General features: G+C 35.7%; 1 protein-coding gene across 1 annotated transcript; it reads right to left on the bottom strand.

Moving 5' to 3' along the window:
- Positions 1 to 16,883: 16,883 nt before the first annotated feature.
- tbxtb (T-box transcription factor Tb) lies at positions 16,884 to 24,118 on the bottom strand. The gene is made up of 8 exons (XM_065251242.1): positions 22,424 to 24,118; positions 21,638 to 21,902; positions 21,386 to 21,520; positions 21,212 to 21,273; positions 20,546 to 20,607; positions 20,144 to 20,320; positions 19,566 to 19,695; positions 16,884 to 17,920 (listed from the first exon to the last, which is right to left on the bottom strand). The coding sequence occupies exons 1-8, from the start codon at positions 22,627 to 22,629 to the stop codon at positions 17,650 to 17,652; spliced, it is 1,308 nt and encodes a 435-aa protein (XP_065107314.1). The 5' UTR covers positions 22,630 to 24,118; the 3' UTR covers positions 16,884 to 17,649.
- Between the last annotated feature and the right edge of the window lies 1 nt (position 24,119).

Genomic DNA, 24,119 nt, shown 5'->3' with positions numbered 1-24,119 from the left:
GTGTAAATAAAGGCTCCATCAGCAGCAGCATCATCAGCGCTACAGCGGTTCCTTTCAACGGACAAATGACGTCAGCAGCCTCCTCCGCAAATGCTGCCAAGGCTACAGTTTAGATTGAACCAAATGATAAACTCGCGCGCTTTACGCAAGCAACGCATACGTGGACGTGTCTCGGTTGTCTGCACGATCCACGTGTGCTGGCTCCAGACTTGGGTTTTAACTTAAATCAGAGAATGAAAGGTAAAGAAAACGTTCATCATGTCCTGCAGTTCTTTTCAGTTTTTCTCACTAAACATTTTTTCACGATTTCATGATGTTTCTTTTTATATTCTAGAAAGCAGAGTATATTGAAATATAAGGGGTGGATTCCCGGACAGGGCTTATCTTAGTCCTAGACTAAAATGCGTGTTTGAGGCGCCCTAATTTAAAAACATCTTGCACTGACATCTTAACATATATCAGTGCCATTGTTTTTATCTCAAAATGCACACCTGTATTGTTTTTATATGTTTGTATAAACAAAATGTCCTAATAGGCTATAACTAAGGTCTAGTTCTGGATTAATCGTAACCCTGTTTGGGAAACTGACCCATAGTGTATTTCATACAGACACGCATGCATGAGCTTTGTAAATCTCTTTTAAATGTTGTAATATTTTCAATTTTTTTTCATGACTGAGGGAATCCTGGGTATTGTGGTTGTAATCCAACGCAGCGCTGTGCAGTTTTAATAGGGAAACCACATAGACTGATGAAATGCTTAAATCCTGTATATGAGTTGCTTTGGATAAAAGCGTCTGCCAAATGTTCAGCTGAAATTTCCCCCCATAATAGTTGCAAAAATGCCATTTATTGCTTCAACCAATAAACACATGAACCTCATTGATGCCCATGTTTAGTTTAGTGTTATTGTCCATGCTTCTTAAAAGGATAGTTGACAAAAAATCTGTCATAATTTATTCACCTCAAGTTGTTCCAAACTCATATAAATGGGTTTGTTCTGATTAACACAAAGGTAGATATTTTGAGGAATTTTTGTAATGAAGCAGATCTGGGCCACCATTCACTTCCATATTATTATTTTTTCAATTATGAAAGTGAATGGTGGCCCAGTTCTGCTTGGTTACAAACATTCAATCGTCAATATGTCTTCCTTTGTGTTCAGCAGAACAAATACCTTTATACAGGTTTTGAACAACATGAGGGTGAATAAATGGTGACAGAATTTGTTTGTAAACTATCCCTTTAATGTACCCACAGCAACCCCTACACAACCCAGTGGCGGCTGGTGACTGCTCATCCGAGGGGCGCAAATTCAAAATAAGTGTTTGGAGTGTCATGTGTGTTGCTTGTGTTTTCAAAATATGTGTTTGTTGCGTCATGTGAACCATGTGCATCACGTGTTTTGTCAAAATAAGTGCCTGCTGCACACACGTCAAAACCGTTTTTTGATAAAAGAGACGCTCACGTTCACAAAATACATGCAAGACACTCCCTTAACACTAAACTACGATTACACATGAGATTATGCGAGTATCTGGCAAACGCAGGTGTCTCTTTTATCATAAACCCTTAAGATGCCTCTGCAGCAGGCACTTATTTTGACAAGACACGTGATGCACATAGGTTCACTCGACGCGCCGAAAACATATTTTGAAATTACGAACCACACACGACGGGCTACATACATGTTGTGATGAACTTTGCATCAAGCGCCCTCGAAAAAAGATACAACTGATACAATCGTTTATGTACATAAGTTTGCAATCATAGATTGCTGTCACTCAAAAGTCCCTTTTTGTACAAAGTGTATTGTTGTACAATTCTGCCTTTAAACATGTCTTCATATTAAACTTCTAAGAATCCAGCAGTCTTGATTTTTCTGTCTCCGTAATTTTGGGAAGGTGCTGTGTGCTTAAAGTCTGCATGACCTCTTGAGGTGCAGCAGATGTTTATAGATCAAAGTTTGATGGAATAAATCATAGATGAGACAGGATATTTTCAAATTTGTGCATGAAGTTGGCCAAATTATTTCTGATCTTAACTACTTTATGATATGATGTATGTTGCGAGACTGTAAATCTGTAAAAAGGCAAATTCAATAAAGCACTGCTTGGATTATACTGTGTGGCTTTCATAATCTGGAGTTTATGCCTACCGTTACTGTGTTTTTGTATTAAAGTAGCTGTAAGGTTTGCTATGAGAAGACTATCACAGCAGTGTAGCGCTCTGTTAGTGACGCTTGCCATAACCCCCCCTCAGCCCCCATTCACTGCAGCCTCATTGACGTCAGAGCTGCTTGCGTCAATGCTCTCTCTTTGACAGAAGGAGAGTTTTTTTCTTTGGATCCTAATAGGATTATTATAAAAAATGCCCACAGGCCTTTTCAATGCTGGCAAAATGGCATTTTCTTCCCCTCGTTTGATGCATTATAATAAAACGAAGAAACTAATGTATAAGTGAATGGAAAAGGCTGTTCTCTACAAATCCATGTGCAGTGCTATTGTGTATATTTAGAAATATCCTATCATTATTGTTTAGGCCCATGGTAATATCTACTAATCACTATAAATGTAAAATAAATATACTGTATATACATAAATAAACAAGAAAAAGCCATATAATACAGACTTATAAAAGCTTATCAGTTATATAAATGCTGTAAAGTAATAACACAGTAATAACAGGGGGCTGGAATAGTTCTTCCTGCCTCCCCTCTAAGCACACATCCGAAAGAGAGGAATTAATCAGGCCCGTATTAGCAGAAAACTGAGCTATGACGTAAATCGGCTATGACGTAAATAAACGTTTTTCTCTTGCGTGTGGTCTAGCTTCAACACTTCAAGAGTGATTTGCAAACTGGCAAGTATGCCATTATGAATGTGACACACATAATTTTTACACCTTGTTCCTATTAAACCTCCAATATCAATATTGCTATAACACAATGTGTAGGGATACCTTAGAACTCTATTGTAAAGTAGATTTGCAATATATTTTGCTCTTACAGTTTTTACCATCCTAGGTGTAAATGACTTTCTTTTTTAGGCCAAACACAGTCATACATATATAATAATATCCTGGCTCTTTTTAATGACACTGGACATAGCAACCCATATTTAAAGCTCCAAAATGACCCATCACATCTAATCCATTCGCTTACTATATGTCTAAAGTGTTTTGCGCTTTCCCTGTTTTTTTTCCATACAGCATTTAAGAGAGCAAAAAAGTCACTCCAAAGTTTGTAATTTTGACTCGGGGCCATGCACTGAAGTTGGTCGTTAAAGTTGCGGCCAAGCACACTCCTCAATGATCCGCACGGCAATACAGAAATCCATGTTACCATTGGAGCACTAAATTGGCATGCATCATTTGTACATCCTCTTCTAAAAATATATAAAACATTTCGATTGATATAATCCTATAAAACTTTGATGGACATGCCCATACTAACTGGAGATGTTTTTAAATGGATTAATCAACCTTGGTTAGTTTTTGAAGCAATAAATCAAACATACCTTAAAATTCCCATTAAACATTTGCATAAAAAACGTGTTCCTGATCATTTTTTTGTTAATCTGTAATACCGTGATTATCCACTAGATGGCCCTCACTCAATTTATGAATGGAAAACAGGACACGCACATCCAAAAAAGTCTTGACCAGGTGCAAGATCAAAAGATGAATAAAAAAACAAAAAAAGATCTGCACACTGTAAAAGTCCCTTTATTTATATTAAGGTAAAACGTACAGCGGAGAGAAGGCACGGAGACGCTGCCCACGGCCCCGGGGGAAGCGGCGAAGTCGGAGCGGGAGGCGCTGTAAACCACCTTCGCCCCCGACCCTTCCAAGCCAACCAGGAGCCGGTCGCTTACTCAATTTATAAAAAAAACTGAAGCAAAAAATTATTTACTATTTTTAAAATCTGTGTATGTTTTGATAATCGTTCTGAATCTGAGATCTCTAACAAAATTCCTTGACAAAAATGCAATTATTTCAGCTTTTTGCTAAAAATAACAATATTTAAGAGTTTATAAGCAAAGAAAAAATATAGATTCAATTCAATTTTATTTATATAGCACTTTGCACAATTGTTTAATTGTTTCAAACAGCTTTACATTATTATATACATGGAAATACCACAGAAAAATCATAAAATATATATAAGCAGCAGAATACAGTGGTTAAGATTAACCATATAGTGAGCGTAGTAAAAATGTATGGAAGAGGGTGCTAAGTTAAGACAATGACAGCCGATAAAAAAAACCCTGTGGGCGAAAAGTCCTAGGAGGGGAAAAAAACCCTTGGGAGAGAGCCAGACATAGCTGAATTTAATCTATTATATAATAGGTAAAGTTTTTTACAATTTTATGGGGATTAAAACTATACTATGAACGCAACGGATAAGTAGATTAGACAGGGGGTAGCTGGTGGTCGTTGGTCTGACATTGGCAGGGAATCACATTGAAGGAAGACCAGTCAGATTCCTGAACGTTTTTTGGTAATCATTCCAGAGCTTAGGGGCTAAGTAGGAAAAGGACTGACCACCTTTAGATACAAATGTTGAAACGATGAAACGTTTTTTCCCTTTTATTTATTTATTTTTTGAAAGCAGAGGGTCTGTTCTTTCATTTTAATATATTTATATATTTTTACTTTTGTGAAAATCACTAAATAAAAAAAGTTAAAAAAAAAACTGGCGGGAAATGATTTAAGTAAATCCCACTTGTAAGAAATTTTTTTAAAAATCTTAATAAATTTGACATGCAAATGGAAATGTATTTTTGAGACACAATTCAAGCACAGACAGCAGGTAGAACAAAAATGCGTTTAATTAACAAAAAAAACTAGCGATGTTACCCCTGATAGCAATGTTTTAAAGCTTGTGTCAACACTGTAGAGAGCATCAGATCGAGACCTGTATTGTTTTTGTGAAGTGACATTGGTATGGTAACATAGACCAGATGACACGAGAGTAAAACAGAATTGGTAATTTATTTCAAATGAGCATAAACACAGGCAGATGGTATTGGTAAACAGGTGAATGATGATATGACCATGATGACAACAGGTAACTCCACACATACACTTCTTGACAGTCCCAGTGAACAAACAAATAACTTTCCTTTTCTTCCTTTAGGAGATCTGATGATGAAAGACTATGAAGCAGTGCTTTGACAAGGGGTTCACTTTTGGGGGTACACTTCCCTTCTCGAACTCGAGGGTTGTCAGTAGAGACACACTGTAAAAAACAACCTATAGAATTTACCCAATAAAATTGTTGTAACAATTTGCACTCACTTTGTTTGAGTAAATTATATCCTATATATTTGAGTAAAGAGTACCTAAATTTAATTACTATGATAAACTAAAAAAAAATAGGTAAGGTCTACCTAATTTTTTTCATAACTAATTACTCATAAAAAATGAGTAACATTAACCCTATTGGTATTAAGCCACAGATCTATTAAATTATTATTAATAATGATTAGCCATTAAGAAAGATTACGTATTACTTATTCAGAGAGGATTTAATAAGAAAATAGTCATACACAAGATTGCATAAATTGCTTGCTTTATTGACCAAATAACATTCTGTAAACATTTAAAACTAATTAATGGAAGTACAAAATAACCCCAATACATTTCAAGTGAAATACAACATATCATAGTTTTACATAAAGCTTCTTGAACATATTATTTCATAAAAAAATAAACCAAAGTCTTCATGAGATGTTAAAAAACCATTAAAAGCAAGATTCCTAAATACTGTTCTTCACGTTATCATTAGAAAATTAAAGAAGACAATAATATGAGAGGAAAAACTGATCTCATTTACCTCTAGCATGCTATATCAATACAAACAAACATTTCAATTTCATTTAAAACTTATTAAGTGCAAAAATACAACTTCATATTATGCTATAACTCACAGTACACGTGCATAAAACATTGAACACTAACAAGAACGTACTTACATTCAATTTTAAGTGATTTAACTTCACATACAAGTCACATATATAACATATGAACTCCGAAGTACTTTTTTGAACAGACATTAAATTAAAAAGCCCATGGAAAGGCAACGTTAATTATAATTCCGTAAATGATAATAATAATAATAAAATGGCTTCATAAATGGATCCCTTCTAAAACAAAACTCAATATATTAACAGATAAATGCAAGAAAACTTTAACAGTAATTATCTAGCATCGACAGCTTCACCGTTGTTTGTCTGCTCGACGCCCTCCCGTCTGTATCGTACATACACCGTCCGCTGCTCTCTCTCGTCACGTGGCTTGCTCAAGTTCAACCACTCATATTGAGCAGCTGGTGTTCACGAGATTCAGACATGTAAATAATAATAATGGAAGTTAATATTTTAATCACAAATATGGATTTTTATTCGTACTCGCAGGTGCAAGAACTGGGCAATGTTTCATTCAAAGCTAACCTGACTGACATAGCCTACCTTTCAATCTGTCGACAACAGAGACAGAGAAGCACGCAAATGACTAAACTTCTGGTAGATTTTACCGTTAAACAACTTAACATTTCCATTCATGATCATATCAACGAGTTAAATAAAAACTTACCTGTCAACAAACTGCAGTTCTCCCGCCGATATGATATGAAAAATTATGACTCGAGTCCCGCCTGGATGTTGATTTATGCGCACTTTGCGGTGCTAAGGCCAATATTTTGGGGTATATGATACTTATTTTTTTAGTATTGCAGTTATTACTGTTAAAAAATGGATAGTGAAGGTAGAATATACCCATTATTTTTTATTTTACTTGCTAGCTTATATATGTAATTAAATTATAACTAATTTTCATGGGTTAAATTTAACACCCTCAAGAGTAATTTTTTACAGTGCAGTGAGGTGGACTGTTTGGTTTGCTATTTTAGTTTGCTTATAAAAATTACAATAACCTGTTAGCCTAATGATTATTATATTTCGTGGCATTATTGAAAACTTTTTCAAAACTTGTCCATGCGTTTCTATACAGATGTACCGAAATGTTTGCTCATGTGATAGAACTACAACACTTCCTCTATGTTAAGGCATTACTGTGCCCTGCATGCGAAAGGAGACTTGAGCTGGACCTAGGTTAACGTGCTGGTATATGGATACCTTATTTATGTCTAATTTTTCTTTGCTTTCCACCTTCTTTCTGTAGGTTTCACTGTTAGATGAGGCCTTGGTTGATATAGTGGTGAAGGATACTCAGCAATTAATCCTGGTCAAGCACATAAGTGCAAACACAAGGGCATTAAATTGGAGAGGAACTGAGAAGGGTAACCAGGGAAGGCGGGTTAATGGAATAAACTAATAATAGGATAATTAATTAGGAAACAAGAGGTTGGGGCGAAGACTCATGACAGGAGACTTTCAGAGGCCATGTGTTTCCAACATAAAACACCGGAACAAACAGCACATGGTACACCATGACCATGAACCATGTGCTCCAACAGAAAACACAAAAGACAGAGCACACCCTAATTTCACTTGATTGTAAATGCAACATTAAGTTTGGTTCATTTATGTTTATTTCATTTGCAGTAATTCATTCTTTCTTTATCTCGCTCTCGTCTCTTGCTCACAGGTGGATCCACCCTGGAAGTTGGAGAACATAGCTCTGGATTTGTCCCTGAAGCCCGGCGTCCTTCAAAAACTGCAGACGTTGTGCTGTATTATTGTTGGATAGATTTAGAGTGATTGAGTTCTTATGTGACCATGTGAGATTTTACTTTTTTCTCCTAATGTCACTCTCTTAGGTGTTAATGTTTCCCCCAACCCTTGTACATATTGTACACCGCTTCAGCATATTTATCAAAAGCCTTTTTTGTGTGCCTATTTAGTATCTTCAAATTGAGCTGGTCTCATATTGTTCCTATAGTCAAATACAATGAACGTTTTAATAATTTCTTCACTTCTGTGCATATGGAAAATATATACTGGACATGCACTGTATTGTGTGATATAAAAAAGGACATACAAAGAAACAAGTAGTAGATTTCTTAAACAGTGTATTTATGTGGTTTGGCATGCATGTGCATAATCATTTGATGGCTCTTTGTAGAAATACTACGCAAAAACAAATTTTTTAATAGTTTCGCTTTAAATGTCTGCTTTTGCAAGAGATGTGTGATGATTTATTTGTTGTATGCATGTTTTGTAATTGTATGTCCCGAGTTGAGAGAGTTTCTTTTCATCTTAACTCTGTGTGCAAAAGTAAGGATTCATGTTTTGATCTCACTTCTTTGCAAAACCAGGCAAACGCTCTTTTTTGATGAGTCTAGATAAAATGTGTGTTTCGTTGCATTCAACTATGAAAGTAAGAGTTTTAACTGCAAAATCTGCACACACATATCATACAATCAGATTTTGTTGGAACCACTTACACACTGTGTAAATAGGCCTTCTTGTAACACTTCTACTTTTCTAATGAGGTTTGATGTTTTTTTCATTTGATATAAGAATAAATTGAATATCTTGATCAATCACAATGTCAGTACTGTAAACCGTATGTTTATTTCTCTTCACAAAATAAAAATCAATCAATACATCCATGCGTTTCCAAAGGCATGAAAATCAGCACACATACTAAATATGACACAGTATAAACACATTTGTGGGTACAAAAAGAACACATGAGGGGGGTTAAACACAAACTTAGGCATCATCCCTTTGCCTGCCCTTACGAAAATTAACCATAGTTTTATTGAGGTAAAATTGTAGTAACCATGTTTTTTTGGTGTATTATATTGCTTTACTACGCTAACCATGGTTTAACAATGGTTTTTGAAAACCATGGTTGTCAAAACCATCCTTATTTTGTGGCTACCATGGTTTTACTAAAGTAACCATGTTTTTTTATTTTAACTGTAGTAAAACCATGGTTAATTTTCGTAAGGGTGTGTTTGATCAATTGGTTAAAGGAATAGTCTATGGGATTTAAATCCTGCCAGGATTCAAAACTGAAAATTAAGCTCTGAAAGGTTGAAATTTAGTGTTCGCAAACTCAAAATCTTACAAAAAAAAGTTTTGCAACATCGAAAAATAAAATTTGCAAGCTTGCAAAATGTAAAAAAATAAAAATATATCTGCAAACATTATGTTGTTTTTGAGATTTCCTTTTTCGGAACCGCAACATCTTTTTTACGATGTTGCGCAAACAATTTTTCAGAGTTTCAAATTTGTCAGTGTTCTCCCACTGTATAGTTTGTTTTCCAGGTTTGAAACCTTGTAAATGGTGAACTGAAAACTGCTGTGCAAATAGGTTAAAAAAAGTTTTGAAACTCTGAAAACTGAGGTTTGAAAGGGCTAAACTTATTACATTACATTACATTTGCACTCCTTTGCAGACTATTTTTTCAGAGCTAAGTTTACAACACCCAATTTGCGGAGATACGCCCACAAAGTTGCGAGCTTGCGACTCACGTGATTTGTGGCAGCGTTGTCACGCAGCTCTGCTCTGAAACTCTGAAACTCAGACTGAGCGAAAATGAAGCCTCGCAACCTCACAACTTAAAAAAAAAGCGTGGAGGGAGGGCCTTCTGCTCTTGGCCAATGCTTTGCTGTCTGCTGACGTACAGTCCAATCACAAGTCGTGTTTACTGGAAAGGTGGGATTGACCGACTTCTCCGCCAATGACGAAAGCGCACAGGATACGCAAACAGATGCACGGCTCTCTGGCCACAAATCGGTCAATTAACGCCACTAAACAAACCAATAAACCAATTTTCTTCAATTTCTTTATTAAATAATAAGATTTTAAACATCTGTTTACTCTTGTATTTGTAACTGTGTTGAACTGTGTACCGCTGGTTGCGGTAGCCGAACGGACTGCGTACGTGAGCCGCGAAAGCAGCCCGTTAAAGTAACTAAAGGCGTGAGCCCCGACAATACATTTCCGCTCTTTTGTATTATTATTCTAAGGTATGTCCTTTCAATTTGGGAAAACTAATCTGTTGCTGATAACCGATGAATTAAAAGGAAATCCGTATTGCTTTAATACATCATTTAACAGCTGAGCTAAGCCTGCTTGCTGTACTGTGGCCATTGTGGATGCGTTTTTGATTGTTAATCAAACATGATTGCCCATACGATTATTTTACTTATACTGTATACCCTGCACTTGCATGCTAGCCTAGACTATTTTTATAATAGAAAAATCGACCTTATTCTTTTAACCAAAGAAAGGAATGCTGAATGAATGCTTAGGTTCCCTTTTCAAAAGTAGATAGATAGAGATCCAGCCTCTTATGAAGACCTTAGATGAGCCATCACCTGCGGAGAGATGACGCCAGCCAAGACGAGAACTCAAGATGAGCGCGGATCTGGCCCATATAACTGTCATATTAATAGACATCTTTTTAATCACACGGTAATTACTTTAAAATGCACATTAATTCTGGTAACCGTATGGTATATTTTATGTACTGTATAACGGCATCATCTTTTTGGCATGATGATTTAGCGATTTTAACCCTAAAACATAAGGCAAATGCCTCAGTCAAAGTATAAACAGTAAAAAAAATATTTAAGTAGTTAAATAATTTGTTATTGGGTAGCCTGCGTTTTCATTATTTCGGGTTTGTTTTTGTCAGAATTTGTTCTAATGCATCACATAAATTTACAGTAAAAGCAAACGAAAAATCAAGCTTTTATGCTCAAAAAGGGAGGCATAGCATCTAAGTACAGCCACTGGAACACATTAATGTGCCGCTGACAACTGTTAATCATATCACAGTGATGTGACACAACGAAAGACATTATGTTTTGTAATAAAGTAATATGTCATATACAATGTTATAACACCTAAACTACACTGTAAGAAATAATTCAGTGGCTTTATAAATATCACTAAAATAAAAGAGTAAAGAAACTTAATAAAATCTCTTAATGTCAGTAGGTGATTTAAGATATATGTTAGAAAAAATTTGTTGTCATTTATTTTGGTATATCCCCAAATTTAACAGATATTTTTGTGTAAAATGTACAGATATTATTTAGGTTTAGCCTATACATCAAATAAAATAAGATTTTAACTAACACATTATTTCTAATAAAGATCCTTATTTATTCTTGTAAAATATGGGGGGGGGGGGGTCAGTATTGCCGGAAAAAAAATAACCACCGCATAATGAGTTTATAGTCCCTTTAAAATTACACCTCATCGCTTTACTTTGAATGTCCGTGCGTGAATGCAGTTCCTGTGCAAGAAAATCTCTCACTTACTGAACCCTGCATGACCATTAGTGAGCATTATTAAAAATGTTGTCTAGACTATTCAATAAAAATATCCATTATTGCTTAACATTTCTGAAGGTGTCCAGTAATTGGCCTGCTTGTTTTGAATGCTTAATAAGCAAACTGCGTCATTTGGTCAAATGGAGGAGTTCATGAGATGTCTCTAAAATACGAAAGGGAATCTCAAAAGAGAAAAGTAGCGAAGTAAAGATGAACGTCAATGAAATTTGTTAGCAAAAATGTCCAAGTTCACGGCATATACAGGTTGAGAAGATGAGGACGAAGATCGTGGGGAAGGGGAAATGTATTTGTTTTCAATAAAAAGGTCGAACATGCAGCTCTTTGTGCATGTGTTGGACGTTATTTATTATCTATAAATATTATTATTATTAGCCTATATATCATATAAATGATAAGAATATAAATATATATTGACACATTAGGCTACTAAATGTGATTTGAAAATGACAAACAAATTTTTATAGCATATAAGCTAATACGATTATTTCATGTCCATGATGATTTAGCCTCCTTAAAGCCGCTATGAATAGTTTGAAAAATAGACCCTGTGACTTCATCACATCAGTAGTATTATTGTGCCTCTGCGTTGTTGCGTCTGTGTTGCTTGCAATCATTTTGCTTTTAAAAAACTACAATTGTCGGCCTGGGCCCGCCCAGATTGACAGCTGGCCCGCCCAATCAGAAATGTAAAAAAAATACTACTCTGATAGTTATGCTGCGTTCCAGGCAACCTGTAACCCGTAACTCACGACTTCAAAACCACGACTCACGACTCTGAACTGGGAGTACATCGATCTAGTACGAGTTCACGGGTGGGAAGTCACGGGTTTGACTGCCGTTCCAGTGCACTTTCACCGGTAGAAGGTTGTAAAAACACGAGTTACAGGCTGCCTGGAACGCATAGGGTCGTGAGTCGTGGTTTTGAAGTCGTAACTCACGGGTTTAAAAACCTGCCTGGAACGCGCCATTAGACATGGATACTACTTCATATGGTGTATTTTATCTATTGCATGTTATGTTAAAAACAGTAAAATTATAAGTAAGCCTGATAACTATTTAAAAACTATTATAAAGAAGTTGAATGTTGCGTTACATTATGGTTCTAATGAGAAAAATATTCCCGAGCAGCTTTCAGCAATGATCACTTTGAGAACTTTTTTTGCAAGCAAGTGGAAAACGTATTTTGAATAACAACACGTTATCAATATGTGCTGCGCCCTTTCCTCTCAATTACATAAACACACAAAAAAATATGACAGCGGGGTAAAAAAAATAGAAAGAAAAGATCTGATCATCACAGTGATGTTGTTTGATATAGCCTACCAGCTCTCTAACTCAGCACTATAAGTCACAGCACGTTTATTGCTACACTTTATACAATATAGCCTATTGCTTTTAAGCAACAAATAGCCTATCATAACAACCTATAAGCCTACTGTGTAATTGAGACATTAATTTAAGAAATGCATTAAAAGCAGAAAGACGTAGGCTGCGGAAATATAGCGGGTTCACTTCAATCCACACCACATACGTTCTTGGTTTGCTTCTTATTTATTAAATCAAGGCAATTGTTTGATTAAACATTGATTAATATTAAGATACAATTTATACAAAACGAAATTCACTTTAAAGAAAGTCTTTCTACAAAACAAACCTATGCAGGGCTACAAAAATGTATCTGCGCCCTGCCCGTCGGGCGGAGGAAAAAATATTGTAATGTGTTTGCATCATCTCAGATTTAGTTAGGTAATCATATTGTATGTAATTCGGTGTCATCTTGTTAGTCATTACTGTCCCTACTAACAAGGGAAACTGTCAGGAAATGAAGTGAAAGCATAATTAAACCCATTATTCCTTTCGTGTTCACGTCTGATGCGCGCTCCTCGGCTCCGCTCTTCACGAGTAGGCTACCCTCTTGCTCTTATGCTCATCAAAAAGTATATTAAATGTTTATTTATTTGTCATTTCGTTTAACCTCAGAGTCAAACATTATTCTAGCAATTCCGTTTTTCTTTCTTTATTTAGTAAGTTAACTTAAATATGTGAGAACGAAAATATATTTTTAGTGATTTGCATGAAGAGAATATGATGTTAGCTTCATTTTTAGCATTTAGTAGCTTCATTTATTTAAACAGTTTTAATAGGCTATTTTAAAAAGTATTAGTTTTTTTTGTGTTCATTTATATTTCTTGTCACTGTGTGCAGGTTCGTTTTTGTAGGCTATGACACCCCAATAATTTGTTTTTACCAAAAAGGCTTAATTAATGTCATGTTGCATTACAATTTAAAGTATATCAATAATGTCAAAAATGTGACGTGCAGTTCGGGTGTGTGTGTATGCTGTTTAAATTAGTGTTCTCACCAATACGCTTGTGATTCCTGAAGTTATGACGAATTTTATAGACTTGTTATAGTTTCTTATTCAAAAGTGACACCCATAGATTCAGGCCCACCGGACTTAATCCATGCCCACCCATATGTCACGTTCTGCATCCGCCACTGGTACACAGTATAAGTAAAATAATCGTATGGGCAATCATGTTTAATTAACAATCAAAAACGGATCCAGAATGGCCATAGTACAGCAAGCAGGCTTAGCTCAGCTGTTAAATGATGTATTAAAGCAATACGGATTTCCTTTTAATTCATTGGTTATCAGCAACAGATTAGTTTTCCCAAATTGAAAGGACATACCTTAGAATAATAATACAAAATAGCGGAAATGTATTGTCGGGGCTCACGCCTTTAGTTACTTTAACGGGCTGCTTTCGCGGCTCACGTACGCAGTCCGTTCGGCTACCGCAACCAGCGGTACACAGTTCAACACAGTTACAAATACAAGAGTAAACAGATGTTTAAAATCTTATTATTTAATAAAGAAATTGAAGAAAATTGGTTTATTGGTTTGTTTAGTGGCGTTAATTGACCGATTTGTGGCCAGAGAGCCGTGCATCTGTTTGCGTATCCTGTGCGCTTTCGTCATTGGCGGAGAAGTCGGTCAATCCCACCTTTCCAGTAAACACGACTTGTGATTGGACTGTACGTCAGCAGACAGCAAAGCATTGGCCAAGAGCAAAAGGCCCTCCCTCCACGCTTTTTTTTAAGTTGTGAGGTTGCGAGGCTTTATTTTCGCTCAGTCTGAGTTTCAGAGTTTCAGAGCAGAGCTGCGTGACAACGCTGCCACAAATCACGTGAGTCGCAAGCTCGCAACTTTGTGGGCGTATCTCCGCAAAGTGGGTGTTGTAAACTTAGCTCTGAAAAAATAGTCTGCAAAGGAGTGCAAATGTAATGTAATGTAATAAGTTTAGCCCTTTCAAACCTCAGTTTTCAGAGTTTCAAAACTTTTTTTAACCTATTTGCACAGCAGTTTTCAGTTCACCATTTACAAGGTTTCAAACCTGGAAAACAAACTATACAGTGGGAGAACACTGACAAATTTGAAACTCTGAAAAATTTTTTGCGCAACATCGTAAAAAAGATGTTGCGGTTCCGAAAAAGGAAATCTCAAAAACAACATAATGTTTGCAGATATATTTTTATTTTTTTACATTTTGCAAGCTTGCAAATCTTATTTTTCGATGTTGCAAAACTTTGTTTTGTAAGATTTTGAGTTTGCGAACACTAAATTTCAACCTTTCAGAGCTTTATTTTCAGTTTTGAATCCTGGCAGGATTTAAATCCCATAATAGTCTACTCATTTTCAATATTAAAATATGTTATTACCTTAACTAAGAACTGTTGAATCATCCCTCTATCATCTGTGTGTGTGCACGTAAGCGCTGGAGCGCGCTGCGACGCTACGATAGCATTTAGCTTAGCCCCATTCATTCAATGCTGCCATTTAGAGATAAAGTTAGAAGTGACCAAACACATCAACGCTTTTCCTATTTAAGACGAGTAGTTATACGAGCAAGTTTGGTGGTACAAAATAAAACATAGCGCTTTTCTAAGCGGATTTAAAAGAGGAACTATATTTTATGGCGTAATAGCACTTTTGGGAGTACTTCGACTCGCCTGAAAAGTCCGCTCCCCTTCTCACCCTCATAATGGGAGAGGGGGGGTGTTACTGCGCCGAGTCGAAGTACTCCCAAAAGTGCTATTACGCCATAAAATATAGTTACTCTTTTAAATCCGCTCAGAAAAGCGCTATGTTTTATTTTGTACCACCAAACTTGCTTGTATAACTACTCGTCTTAAATAGGAAAAACGTTGATGTGTTTGGTCACTTCTAACTTTATCTCTAAATGGTACCATTGAATGAATGGGGCTAAGCTAAATGCTATGGTAGCGTCGCAGCGCGCTCCAGCGCTTACGTGCACACACACAGATGATAGAGGGATGATTCAACAGTTCTTAGTTAAGGTAAAAACATATTTTAATATTGAAAATGAGTAGACTATTCCTTTAATAGATAGTATTGGAAAGCAGTGCCTTGAAATAGCAAGAAGTGACATCATTTTGTGTTTAAATGTAGGGAAGTATCATTGCTATTATTATTCTTCATTGTTTAATTTGAGCTACTTTTACTCATATTAGATCACAAATGCCAACTCTGCTGTAACGGTAGCAAAATAAATGCATAAAATTGTTACCTGCTTAAAAAACGTGAAGCTTTTTTGTCAAAGCAACATATATTTTTTATGTTATACTTTAAATTAACAAATTAAGTTAAACAATTAACTTGATTTTTAGGTTATGTTAACTTATCAAATGTCAAAACTTAAAATTCACCTTTTTACAGGAAACTGGTCAGATTGCCCCCTCTAGTGGACGACTCAATATAATTTCTAGCTTACGTTAAAGAAATCGGTCACCTAAAAATGAACATTATGTCATCCTCATGTTGTTTGAGTAACCTGTATGAGTTTCTTGAGTCTGCTGAATGCAAAAGATCATATTTTAAAAAATAATGGGAAGCACATAGTTGATGGCATTGACTTCTATTGTATTGTTTTTCCTATTGAAGTCAGTGGTTACCGACAACTCTGTGGTTACCATCATTTAACAAAATATCTTCTTCTGTGTTTAAGAGAATACATTTTACAAATTTTATGTATAGAATTTAAATGTACTACTGAACATGTACATGACTCTGTACATTATAAAGCATGCAAAGATGTTAATATAATAATTATATTAAATGCAACACTCTTTAAATGCAATATGTTCCTGCCTTATGGCCTGGCTGGAAAATGGCCTGGCTGGAAAATTATGAATCCCGTCACAAATGCCTGGAAAATACACTTCATACAATTTAGTACCAAAAAATAAATGTTTAAATGATTATTCGTAGGAATCTTTTTCAATATTTTTAAAACTGCATTCTGCAAAGTCAGCTTACATGTTTTCTGAGTGGGACACTATCAAGTGGACAAGAGAAAGACTTACCGTTATTTTACAGCACTGCCTAAGCATAAATATGAGTTTAATCTGTCTACAGTATAAATGATAGCAGTATTATCCTTGTCTTTTGTTGACAGAGTGTTCAGGAGTTAGATTTACACTTTAAAACTTTTTCAAGGAAAATGTTTTATAATATTTAGTAACAGACATAACATGGGCAATGGACGTTTAAGAAAAAGACATTCATAAAACTGTGTTATGTTTATTATCATTGTGATTTCAACAGTGTCATATACTCTGATGCTGGGTTATTTTCAAGCCAACGTTTTGTCCGAAAGGGACAAACCTAACCACTGGGTTAAATTAACCCAGAAAATGTGTACATTTGACCCAAAAAATGCATTAAAACAACCCAGCATTTTTGGTTTAAAGAACCCAGCATAGGTTAAATTACAACCAAACCAGTTGGGTTCATCACTTTTTGACCCAACGCTTGGATGAAATAACCAAACATGTTTAAGTGTACGATTTTGTTTTGATTTAAAGTGAAATAAAATGATATGTGACCATATTAAAACACATGATAGCGATGCATAGTTGAAATCCTGAGGTCAAAAAAAAAAAAAACAATATTACAATTTACACATTTTACAAATGATTGTCTGCACAATTGCACTTATGTACCATTTTTAAAGATAAGCTATAAATAACCTTTATGTACAAGAGCATCATCCATTCAAATGATGACAAAAATATGTGAAAAGACAATATGGCTTCTGTTTTTGGCTAAAGTACTCATGAATACAACCGGAACCATCACAAAATCATTTAATCCTTTACAGCACAATTATGAGATTTTATTTAAGGACTAAATATGCTTTGAGTATAAATGCGCTTGATAGACCTGCACTGGAAAAAAACTCACAAAAAATCCCGCTTTGGTCATATATTAGGGTCTTTTTATGAACATGTAACGATAATTCAGCTGTTCAAAGCTTTCATTCAAAGTCCATTGGGTCAGCTGACTATAAGGAGGGTGCTGTGACTGGGGTCCAGGCTGTAGGAATGCGCACATGGCCAGAACTGTCATATGGAGACGTCTCATGCACATCAGGCACAGATATGGAGTCATATAAAGGAGATCCAGAAGAGGGCGCTGTAACAGAGTGAGCCAGGCTGCTGTAATGACTGACAGAGCCACGGAGGAACTGAGTGCCCAGACTGCTGCTCATCCCTCCAGACTGAGACACTGGGGTCAAAGGTGAGTTCCCCATGGACCACACACTGGTGTACTGACTGTGAAGAGAGTATAAAACAAAAGTAAGCTTTCAGTGTTTTACAGCACCTTTGAATATATGATTTAACCCAGGAGGCTTTTCTTTTATTAACACTTTCTCTGTTTCAGATTTGTGTTAGCATGCGTATATGCTATAAAATGTTTCAAATAGTTTAGTCTTAAAATCATTTATGCAGAATTGTTTTAGTGAACATTTCATTAATGTATTTGGCAGATGCTTTTATTCAAAGCGACTTACAAGTTATACTTTTTTTTATCAGCATGTGTGTTCCCTGGGTTCAAATCTACGACCTATCTGCTACTAATGGAATACTCTACCATAGGAACAATGAAAAATCTGACTTTTTGTTACAGACCTTGGTATATGAGCACAGTTTAAGACATTGTTGATATGGTTTCTAAAACTTTTGCCCCCGGTTTCACAGACAATGCTTAAGGCTAGTCCTAGACTAAAACCACTGATCTATATTAATGGCTGGTCACAATTATGACATCTTACAATTGTCAATTGTGAATGTAAATCAATGACACCCTCTGCCGGTTGGAAATACCAAGATGGCGGCTCGAACTCTGCGGTAGCTTCACTTCTCGCTGTTGCATTAGCATTTCCTGCACAATCCATTCATTTATATAGATCAGTGACTAAAACACATGTTTCGGCTGTCTCAACTAAAAATAGCTTGCACTGACAAATATACCAGTGCCATTGTTTTGATTGAAGATACACACCATTAACATCTTTTTATAATCCTTGTCTGTGAAACCAAGCCTTCGAGTTACACAATGTCTTTTTCACAGGAGTAAAATGTACAGTAATAAGCATAAGTGTACCAAACTGATCTCCATTAAGTCTTATTTAGCCAATAAAGAAATCAAATGTGAAATATTTTTGTCCTTATGGAAATTTTAAAAAACTGATCAAGAAAGTAGGAAAAATCATTTTATCCAGACTGATCTCAAGGAAAGTCTTGTTATAGTCAAGAAAATTTTGATTCATTTATTTGTGTCCATGGCACAAAATTCAGCTTTTTCCTGCCTTGAGCATGAATGTCTTTTTCGTGTCACTCACACAAATTTTTATAGTTTTTCGTGTCCGTTGCACGACTTTCTTTTTTGTGTCATTTTATGTATTGTTATCGCTTTGTTTTTCCTATTTTCTTACTATTGTCGCTTGGGGTTAGGGTTAGAATCACTTTCTGTTACATTTTTAGACATCCTTACCCAAACCCCAGGTGAGAATAGTTTTAAAAGCTGAAGAAAAACATGCACAAACCAATACATAAAAGTAAATCCTTACCCAAACCTTAAATCTGAACCCAATGATTTAAAAATAGGAAAAAACAATGAGGAAACAATACATAAAAAATGACACGAAAAAGAAAGCCGTGCCACGGACATGAAAAACTATTATTTGAAATTCGTGCAAGTGACACGAAAAAGACATTTGTGCTTAAGGCACGAAAAAAAGCAGATTTTCATGGACACAAATAAATTAATCAAATTTTTTGTGAATATAACACGACTTTCCGTGAGATCATGTTGATTTTATCTACTTAATTTAAAAAATATATTAATGTATCCGCAATTTTATTTTAAAATAAAGTTTGGCACCAAAACTACGATTTATTGATAGAAAAAACTGACCTGGAGTTAGAGTTTGGGGGCGAGCTGTGGCCCATTGGGAGTACACTGGAGTGAGATGACATCTGGAGACTGGACCAGTTATCATGAGACGGTAACATGGACAAACAAGCAGAGTTTTCAGAGTAACCAGCTGGAAAACAAAGATAGTCACAGGTTCACCAAGTTCCTTTTTCAACATTTTTATGTTCAATGGGTGCTTTATCAACAGCAATCATTTTAATCCCAGATTTGGGTGAGCTTTCCACCACTAAAACTCGACTGTTTATGAGCGCAAGCGCAAACACAACATGAGCTGTTGGAATGCTGGACACTTTACGATCAGCAGCACTTGCATGGGTGCTCAAAAAACAGATGGTTTACCCCAAAATTTAAAATAAGCCTCTCTCTTAAAATTAGTAATTAAGCCTCTGGTTGTTTTAAACATTGTTTGACAATTTTTTTGCAATGTACAGTAAATTTAAATCACAAGATTTTAAATTATGGGGGTGAAGTTTGAAAGTGATACAGGTTTGGACTGAAATGACACTAATGAATTATTTGTAAGGAAAATGTGTGTGATTATTTTTGAGTGTACTTACTGGGAGAGGCTGTCCGGTGAGTGTACGGGCTGGGGTATGGGTTAGACCGGTGACTTCTTAAAGAGGAGTAACGTTCACAGCCATGTGATGAGGATAAAGACAGCGGGCTGCCAAACTGTGTGTGAGGGTTTGCAGAAGGGCAAAGAGACCCTGCCGCTGGTAAAAACCAGCTACTTACTAAACAAACATGAGAAAGAGGAGTCATGAGAAATTCCTGCAGCACATAACTGTAAGACCTGACTATAATACACAACTGCAAAACATATATATATATATATATATATATAATATACTATAATAACTTTTTTATTGTTCTCATAAAGAACCAGTAAAAACACACTAAATCCAAATATATCACATTGACGATTAAAGAATGAATTAATAGCTAAATTTTGCTCTTACATTGAGAGTATCCAGACTGTTGACTTTCACTGATATCTTCTATTAATTCCTTATGATCACTTCTGAAAAACAAAAAAGATACACTTATGCGAACTTATCATATGCTTTTAGCTGTGCTTGCTATTCACAAACTCCAAATATTGAATTACTTTGATTAATAAAATGAAAATATTTTTGTGTTGGCTGTTGAGTAAACAAGGGAACACAATAAAAACACACTGACAGGCAAACTTTGACTATATTAATAAAAGAGGGTTGATATGTTATAATTTAATACAATTTAAAAATGAAGTAATGTGCTAGTTTTTTAAGACTTTTTGTAATTGTTTTACTGATTATATTTCTTATATAACTTACACTTGTTGGGATGTTCAAACCCAACCATTGTTTAAATTAACCAAAAAAGCCTTTTGGGTTGAAACAGCATATTTAAACCCAATTGGTACATATAACCATGGGTTAAAACAACCCAGTATTTTTTTATAGTGTAGCTAAAATAAGATTATATTCAGCTTTATGCAGTTATAATTCCCATTGTGACAAACATAAGTTTGAAAAGAAAACTAATAAATATTCACTTAAGCAAAATGTGATAACAAGCCCTAGTCTCTGTTAATTCATAAAACGGGTTTATTTTAGACATTTTACTAATAAATGTGACCATACCTTTCTTTGGTATCCAGGAAAGCCTTGGCGAATGGATTGTATTTAATTTTAAGTGCAGTAATCTGAAGGAGCAAAATGCAGGTGTCATACAGAATGCAATATCAAGGGTATCATTTACTGTCGTATACTTTTTAACTAACAGTGTAAAAGATTAAGACAACGAAGACTGTTTACCTCTTCATTCTGGTAGGCAGTAACAGCTATAAAGTGCGTCTCAGGGAAAGAGTGTGTGGTGATCATTCTCTGCGGCCCACCGACGCGCACTATATGAATGCGCGGCTCATACTTGTGTAGTGAATTCAGCATAATCTATTAAAGAAAAAGTATATACAGAAAACTAGAAAAGTTTGTTTCTATATTACGCACGGAGTAAGCTATAAATTATAACGTGTTAAATAACCGACTTAAATTGCTCACAGCACGCACCTGACCTCCTCCGTTCAGTTTGTTGGTGAGTTTCACTTTGCTAAATGAAACTGACGCTTTCATCCAATGCGCACCGAAGTTTGGCGAGTCCGGATGGATGTAGACGCAGCTCGGGGCTTGTGGCTCGGGTTTGCCACCCGGAACCCATTCACCATTCACATACTTCCACCTGTGATTATCCGCTGCCACGAAATCCAGTAAAAATGAGTACATTGCGTTTGGATCCAGACCCGATACGTTCACTTTTAACACAGGAAACATGCGCCTGAATCATATAAATACAAAGAAGAAAAATATGAACAGCAAAACAATACTTTTCCACCTTTCTCACTTTTAGTAGTGAATGATAAATAATAACACGTGACCTTGTCTGTGAAATCCAGGCTAAAGTCTAATCGAACAATGAGATTTGGAGCATCAAGAATTAATTTTTCAATCTTTGCAAATGGCACTACTCAGTTTTAAAGATATTGAAAGTATATTTATACAGAATGATCTTTATATTATGTAGGATGATTTCATTTAAAAAAATATAAAAAACCGTAAAAAAGACTTTAACTGGATTTTTACATAGGCTACTGGACCATAAATATTATTTAATTTTACATTTGACTAATATTGTCTTACATTCGTTAGCCTAGAGTTATTTATCAAGTAGAAATATTAACTGCACACATTCACCTTTTGCAGTGGTATTTGACAGTTTGACAAAAAAATGACAGAAAAAACAAACACACAAAAAAATATGCAAAGGAAGTAGGCCTATTTGTATAGGCTGAAAAATACCTGCCATTCTTGGTCACTATCATTTCATTCGTCAATTCTTTGAACTTTTGCCAAAGTTCATTTTCATCCAAACTGACTTTCAGGTCCCTTTCTGTCGGATCCCCCTTCTCGCTGCCAGCCTGTAGCTCATTCTCTACCGCACTCAATAAATGATCCACCCGATACTGCATGCTTTTCTCTGTACAGTCACTGGCACCAGAAGCCATACCGAATATCCAATTGACTCCAGAAGATAACTATCCAAACCGTGTGCGCTTCTGCAAGAACCGTAAAAATATCTCGCGGTCCACTAGAGGTTGAAGTGCTGGAAGTGTTCACATCCATCTAATTAAATACTCCCCTGTTAAAAACTATCTCCACGCTTTGCCTCAAAAGCGCCTGATTGGCTGATTTGGCCTTTGATGCGCGCCGTCTGGCCCATTATTGGTCGAGAGATCGCTTGCATATGAAAGCAGTGTAAAGAAACGCGTAAATGTTGACACATATTCATAGTCCAAACTGGAAATAAACAATTAAATAAATATCTAGAATTTCCTTCTCGTTAAAAATAAAATGTATAATTTAAAAAAATATGAGTTTACAAAGTCTGTTTGAAAATGTATGACTGAAAATAATTAATATATTGAACAATGAACACATTAAAAATTCGACTTGAAATTAAGGCAAACTTGATTTCAAAAAAGGATTCATGGTAAATCTGTGTGGCTAAATGTTACCAGCTGAAAAATAACCTATATAAATATAATTACATTTATTTGATAAGTTTTAAGAATCCCTTTAGAGATTCACATTGACAGAGAGGTTATTTTTAACACAAATAAAATGTAAAGTGTCGAAGTGCTAATGTAAAGCGCCAAAGCCTGACTGAGGTGTTGAGACGATGAGTGTTACAGAAGATGTTTATGAGTTTAAAGCTTGTGGGAGTCTTTCTCCAGAGGTGACAAACCGGAGGAAACGCCATCAGACTCGACGCGTTCAGTACAATGGCAGCATTCATGTAATAGCGTGAAAAAAACGTCATCGTGGCGACAAAACTTCCGGTACAGGAACGGTTTGTGATTTTATATGAACGTCTCTTTGAAGTTATAAACGAAGTTTATGAGACAGAGACATGTCTGATTAAACCATACAATTAATTAAAAACACTAGTTTAAGCACTTATGCTAACTTTATCTAAATGTAATAACGAGAAAACGAAACAAATTCATATATAGCCTATTATAGGATACAGGACAGGACATGGTTACCAGGGCTGCGTTCAGCCCCGACAGAACGTTGCACAACGTTTATTAAACTGAAACGGTGATGCATTGAACACCCTGTTGTGATGACGCAAGAGTTGCAACTACGGTAGCTGAGAGGCCATTCTTTGTGTTCTTTTTTAAATGTTTCTGAAGCCTGATGAAATCGTTATAAATGTGTGTTTAATACTGTAAAATACCCTCGATGTTACAGTCACTGACCTTGCCGTCCAGAATGAAAGACAACATTCCAACTTGAACCCATTGAGGGGGCTGTCTCTTTACTATCGCGTGGTTTTATACATCTTGCCGCTGATTGGACCGACATTTCTGACACACCCACCAAACAACAGAAAACGCTTCTAAAACCTGTTGGATTCCGTTGCACACCGTTTCAAGGAAACATGTCGTTCAACCCGGAAACCGTAGCAAAACGTTGCGCACCGGTGTGAGAT

Source organism: Paramisgurnus dabryanus, chromosome 20, assembly GCF_030506205.2.
Source record: "Paramisgurnus dabryanus chromosome 20, PD_genome_1.1, whole genome shotgun sequence".
Lineage (NCBI taxonomy): Eukaryota > Metazoa > Chordata > Actinopteri > Cypriniformes > Cobitidae > Paramisgurnus > Paramisgurnus dabryanus.
The sequence above is the reverse complement of the archived record's forward strand: the minus strand, read 5'-3'. Positions and strand labels throughout refer to the sequence as shown.